Raw genomic sequence first — 6,530 nt, 5'->3', positions numbered from 1 at the left:
CCTGGTCTGTAGGCTTCATGCTAAGGTAAGGTGTCTGTATGCTTTTCTGTCTATGAGCTTGTCTTGGCAGTTCATTCTGAAGTTACCATTTTGTTTCTTCCTTTAATAAGATTTTAATCAGATTTTTCATTGCAGCTTTTGAAATTAAATTCCGACCCAGAGATCACATTTCACGTCTTTAGTCAGATTTTACTCTGTTTTAAGGGGAACTGTAACCTTGGCATGCTACTCTCAACACACCTCTGACACTACTGTAATTAAAGTTAAATGGTGGAATCAGTGCGACCGTATTGATCTGTTTTGGAAAACATTTGTCTTTTTGGAGAGTCAGAGCAGTCATTTCTTCCTATTACTCTCGGAGACAGATGTTAAAGGGTTGGCAGTTTTTTCTTGTCCATTAAGCTAAATTAAACATTGATGGCATATTGAATTATTGGAAAATCATTAGAAATTGGTCAGCACAGCAATATTGCTAATTTCCAGGTATTGATCCGAAAGTGAGTGCCTTCGTCTGTTTTAGGATTGTAAGAAAGTAGTGGTAGCTCTAAGGGGTAAATTAAATTTTTCTGATCAGAAGAATGGAATGATTTCATTTAGATTTTTTCTTTTTGAATGCAGGGGTGCAGTACAAAAATTTCCGATGCACCTTTTGAATTTTTATTTGACACAGTCAGTTTGCTTTTTTCTGATGCTCTCTTTCTGTCTTTTGTCTTTGGAACCTCAATTCCCCTTTGTTGGTGAAAGACATGACAGTGATCATCCAGAAGCATCAGCAGTCATTTATTCAGATTAAGCAGCATTTAGAGGCAAATCCCACTACAGGGGCGGACTAAACTGTTTTGCACTTTTAAGGGGTGAGAGGAGGCTCACAGAGCTACTACTACTTTTTTCCCAAAGTTTAGTCTTTCAGTCAATAATTATTATAGTAAGCACCAATATAGTTATGGCGCTTATCGCTCAAAAACATGAAAAAAGTCCTCACACTGTAGCTCCCTTATGTGCAATGTATTAAGACATCCACAAGTGATGTTTTGAGCTCACGTTCTTCTTCAGACTTAGTTTGATATAAAAAGGCACCATCTTTAAATACCAATGCTGGATTGAGTGATAGTCATGTAGTGTGACAGGTGACAAAAAATATAATAAAGTCCCCTCAAATACGTCACATAACATGTATACAATATCTTACAAATACATGTTTAATGTTACATGTTTGTTTAAAGAAGTGCATGTCGAGAAAAATATGCACATATAAGTATACACCAGGAAGTTATACCCAGATGTATATAGAGATGTGTGTGTGTTTCAAAAAATTCTTAGAAGAAATACCTGAACACATAAGAAATGACATCAGTATCTTTGATGTGTCTTGATCTATGTAGATCTACGACTCTAGGCTATATTAAGTATTAAAAAATAGGATGTCACTAATCACTTATTACTTATAAGTAAAAAATTGTAAACAAAACCAAATATTTAATGCCAGGCCTTTCAAGGCCCCCCCTCCCATTGGGCATTCAGTCCTACTTTTCCCACCGCTAAGACACCCCCATTTGTATGGCTTTGATCATATCGTGTTATCATATTTGCAAGTGTTGCAATACTCTCCAACTGATTCTGTTTCCAACATCTTCTCATTGGACCTCTTTGCCAGTTTTGGATTAACCATCTTCAAGTGTGCACAATCCATTACAGTTTTTGTGTCTTTTCCTCTACATCGTCATCTGTTTCCTCTGCTCCCCTCAACAGACCACCCCTCTTTCCTTGTCAGGGCTGCTCTCTCATCATCCTGTCTATCTATCCACCCACCTATCAACTCCCATTCTCTCTCATTGTCACTTTCCTTTCCCTCTCTAGCGTTCTGTCTTCATCCCACCCAGTCCTCCCACCCACATCCGTCTTCCCGACAATTTTCATGTCATCTCCTTATTCACTCAGCCAGCCTATCCCTCTCTCCCTCTTGCACTCTCTCTCTGTCTGTCTCTGTTTCTTTCTCTTCTCTCCCTCTCCCAGCAGGATTGCTATCACTGGCACTGGTTTTAGATAGTGACTCATCTCTGGAGTCTTTAATTAAACATCTGCATCAGGCGTCAGCACTCGGTCACACACATACACACATGATCAGTACAAGCACAATGCAGACACACATTCAGACAAAAGCATTCGCACTAAATGATGCACACCTCAAAAAGCAGCTTACTATTAAATGTCATCTGTATGCTGTTGAGAAGTCACACTAGTAAATATGAATGCAGATGGCACAATAGCAGCAGAGTAGATTTTTAGAGGAAGTAATGTCGCGCGCTGCACTTTAAATGTGAACCCTAGTGTGTGGAGGAAGCTTGGCCCCTGCTATCACTGTACAGCCAGTTAATTATGCACTAATGTATGCACAGCCCCAGTTACTGTGTTCTGTCCTGCTACAGCCGGCACTGGGGTCATTACAGGATGCTGCACCTTATTTCCCTTTCCCCTGAGCAGGTGTTTGATCATGTGTGGGGAAAAAGGAATAATGTGAGTGTGCATGCTTGCCTGTGACTCTGTAAGCAAGTTAATAAGAGACGTGTGCAGTAGTGTGGAAAAGACCTTGTTGCATCAGTTTGGCGGAAAACTTCACAAGTTTATGCCAAAAATTTGTTGACGGGATATTTTAATATGTAACAAATAAATCATCCATTGTTACTGTTTAGTTTAATGTTTGTTGTTTTCCTTTTTCACAGTTACATGACTCACCACAGTGCCTCCACAATAACAGTACGGCCTTTCCATAACAGTGGAATGAAGTATCACAGAGTTTGTCTTTATGTTAAAAAAAAAAAAATGTACATACAGTATATATATATATATATTTATTTATTTATTTATTTTTTATAAGCTCCTCTTCCTTCCATCCATCCTTCATTCCTTCCTTCCTTTCTCAATTTTTCCCCCTTTCTTTATGTCTGACTGTCTGTCTTTCTTTCTTCCCATCTGTCTCTTCCTATATTCCTTCCTTTCTGTCTGTCAGTCAGTCAGTCTTTCTTTCTTTCTTGCTTTCTTCCATCCCTTTCTTTCTCTCCACGTTCAAGCAGCCTCACCCTCTTCCTACTCTTTCTTCACTCTTATTTTTCTGTCTCCCTCTCTCTCATCTTTCTCTCTCTGCTGGTTTCCAGAGTGATGGGTATCTAAGAAACAAGGAGTCATGATAGAACACGTGCTTTCCAACGTCATATTCTTTTTACGTGATCACAATTAACACTGAACAAACCCTTAACCACTGACACAAACACACTGACTCTTTTACTCTGTCTCTGTCTCTGTCTCACTCTACAGGTGTTGGATGGAACAAAGAACAGAGGGTGCTTTCAGTTTTTCCTGTGACTTTAAGTGCTGAAGATTGGATGATCTGGCACTCTGCTGCTGATTCTGGTGACTGAGCCTCCCATCTGTCTGTTTGTGTGTCTGTGTATGTGATTGTCTTATCCTGGGGTCACGAGGCTTTGTACTGGCTGAATCGCAGCCATGGAGGTGGCCCTGGTAGACTTTGAAAGCCTGGATGAGCTTGACGGGGATCTGGATGAGGTGGACACCTACGCTGATGAGACCACAGCTCTCACGGTGGACATGCCCCCAGAGCACAGCAGCCCATGCAGCAACTACCTAATGCGAGCCTCTCAGCTTCCCTCTACGCCCGTGCCCTCCTGCATTTGGGAATCCACCTCATCCTCACCCATTCCACACATGCAGACACAGACACTAGGAGTACCCCAGTCCCCAACCATGCAATCTCCAAGTAGACAGGGGCGCAGCAGCTGCACCAGTATGATCTCCAACTGGAAACTGCTGCTTAACAGTGAGGGCACGAAGGAGAGTGAGACCATCTTCAGCAGGCTTGCTAAGGAGTGCTGCGAGGATCTGTTTGTAGATAAACGAGGGCTGGATGATGGAGACCAGAAAGTCATCATCAACATTGCCGGCCTTCGTTTTGAAACGCAACTCAAAACTTTGGACCAGTTTCCTGACACACTGCTAGGAGATCCTTTTAAGAGGATGGACTACTTTGATCCAATGAGGAACGAGTACTTCTTTGATCGGAACCGGCCCAGCTTTGACGGAATCTTGTATTACTACCAATCAGGGGGGAAGATCAGACGTCCGGCTAACGTTCCCCTGGATGTGTTTGCAGATGAAATTGTGTTCTATGAACTCGGAAATGAGGCCATGGAGCAGTTCAGAGAAGACGAAGGATTCATAAAGGATGTTGATATCCCTCTACCTAATAATGATATTTACAGGCAATTCTGGCTGCTATTTGAGTACCCAGAGAGCTCAAACGCAGCCCGAGGTGTAGCACTGGTGTCTGTTTTTGTTATTGTCATATCCATCATCATTTTCTGTATGGAAACGCTGCCAGAATTCAGAGATGACACCGACCCAATTGTGCCCACAGCAATAAGGCCTTTCAACCAGTCTGCATTTTATAGTTCTGTGGCTCCATCTGCTGCAAAGCCCACAACTTTCTCTGATCCCTTCTTCTTCATCGAGACTGCCTGCATTGCTTGGTTCTTCTTTGAGCTGTGTGTGAGATTTTTGGTCTGTCCGAGCAAAAGGGAGTTTTTCCACAACCTCATGAACATCATTGATGTTATATCCATCATCCCCTATTTTGTCACCGTGATTACAGAACTGGTCACAACGCCACAAGAGAGCTCAGGACAGAACATGTCTTTGGCCATTCTGCGTATCATCCGTCTGGTCAGAGTGTTTCGTATATTCAAACTCTCTCGTCACTCCAAGGGACTGCAGATTCTGGGTCAGACTCTGAAGGCCAGCATGCGGGAGCTCGGCTTACTCATTTTCTTCCTCTTCATTGGGGTCATCCTCTTCTCCAGTGCGATCTACTTTGCAGAGGTAGACGAACCTAACACACAGTTTGTCAGCATACCTGATGGCTTCTGGTGGGCTGTGGTCACCATGACCACTGTAGGCTACGGGGACATGTGTCCCATCACCATGGGGGGTAAAATGGTCGGCACATTGTGTGCCATTGCCGGTGTGCTGACGATTGCTTTGCCTGTTCCCGTTATTGTCTCAAACTTCAACTACTTCTACCACAGAGAGACGGAGGCAGAGGACAAGTTGCCCTTAGCCGATGCTCTTGAGCAAGCCATGAAGACTGAGACAGACACCAAAGAGGGCAGCAACACCTCACTTAATAAAGCCAACGGCATCTGGCAGACTGACAAAGGGAAATAACTTTACAAGGACACAATTCAGGAGGAGAGCCTTTGCCACAAAGCAGAAAAGAAATGGGACAGATGGAAGAAATTCACTGTTATGATTTCCCTCAAAAAATGATCTAAAGGGATCAATGAGTTTGCACCTAGTAAAAAAATATGTTTTATAAGGATATACAGGATGTGCTGTAATTACCTCTTTTGTATCTAATATGAAGGACACAGACAAGCTGAAGAATTCACCTTTGTTCATGTTCAGGATTGTATTGCAACATATTTCAAGTTTAGCACTTTTAGTTGCATAGAAACACAAGACATCCTTCACTGTCATAATTCAGCAGTATATATGTTTGAAGTTTTATTTTATAATTTTGGTCTAATTTTCATTGTCTGCTAATCCTATTGCTTGTAACATTTTGCACAGTATATCCTCACTGTTTATATTTCTGGCCACACAACTTTAAAACAACGTCTTCTGGGGCCATAAAACACGGGTTTTATGCTGCGTTCACATGGAATCAGGTATATGGTAAACCAGATATGTTAGTCAACGAGACCAGTACAGCAATGTAAGGTGATGCCGGCAGAGAATAATAGCAATGGTTATGGTAGACAGCATTGCCATTCAAAATTAAAATATTAGTTTTTGCCATCCTCTGCGACAGAGATTACATCCTCCACACAAGGCGAAAACATGGGCAATCTGGACGATTAGTGGACATTGCAACATGTTCTTGTCCCAAGTTGTCACATATTGATGCTTGCAGTGACTTCAGTGTCTACATATTATACTCTAGGTATCCTTCTGCATTTGCCATAAATGTTGCAGGATGCTGCTACCTTGATCTCAACACAAGTACATGGTGGAATTCGGCAGCAAAAGCACATGGCAACTGAAAAAACATCACAATCACACAGGAAGTGAACACTGGACTCCTGCATGTACAGGGTTTGTTGGACCCATCCACCATACCTCCCACCCACCCTGTAGGCGCCTCATACTCCTTTTATAATCTTGTTACCGGCTTCGTTTCAACTTGACGCAATTATGTGGTGTATCATGCAGACGCAAAAAGTGGCTTTCAGCGTTAGGATCATACGCCAAAAGCACTGACAAATCGGCAGTATTTGACAACTACGGAATGAGAATGTGCTGGACATTACTAGTAAAAATAATAAAATAAAATCAGCACAGAATAATTCTGCTTAATATATTTTATTCTATTCCTTGTTAACAATACAGCATCATCAACGTAACATATCATCATGCATGTTTCATTTTGTCATTCTGCCATTCAATTGCACTGTTTGTTT

General features: G+C 41.9%; 1 protein-coding gene across 1 annotated transcript; it reads left to right on the top strand.

Moving 5' to 3' along the window:
• The first annotated feature begins 3,501 nt into the window (after positions 1-3,501).
• LOC121947364 (potassium voltage-gated channel subfamily A member 10) lies at positions 3,502-5,235 on the top strand. The gene has a single exon (XM_042492384.1). The coding sequence runs from the start codon at positions 3,502-3,504 to the stop codon at positions 5,233-5,235; it is 1,734 nt and encodes a 577-aa protein (XP_042348318.1).
• The last annotated feature ends 1,295 nt before the right edge of the window (positions 5,236-6,530 follow it).

The sequence above is a fragment of the Plectropomus leopardus genome, chromosome 8 (assembly GCF_008729295.1).
Source record: "Plectropomus leopardus isolate mb chromosome 8, YSFRI_Pleo_2.0, whole genome shotgun sequence".
In the NCBI taxonomy this organism is placed as follows: Eukaryota; Metazoa; Chordata; class Actinopteri; order Perciformes; family Serranidae; genus Plectropomus; species Plectropomus leopardus.
Note: the sequence above shows the minus strand (reverse complement) of the source record. Positions and strands in the feature narration are given on the sequence as shown.

Excerpts from the sequence above, each read along its gene's own strand:
- LOC121947364 (XM_042492384.1), top strand. The coding sequence starts at position 3,502 with ATGGAGGTGGCCCTGGTAGACTTTGAAAGCCTGGATGAGCTTGACGGG.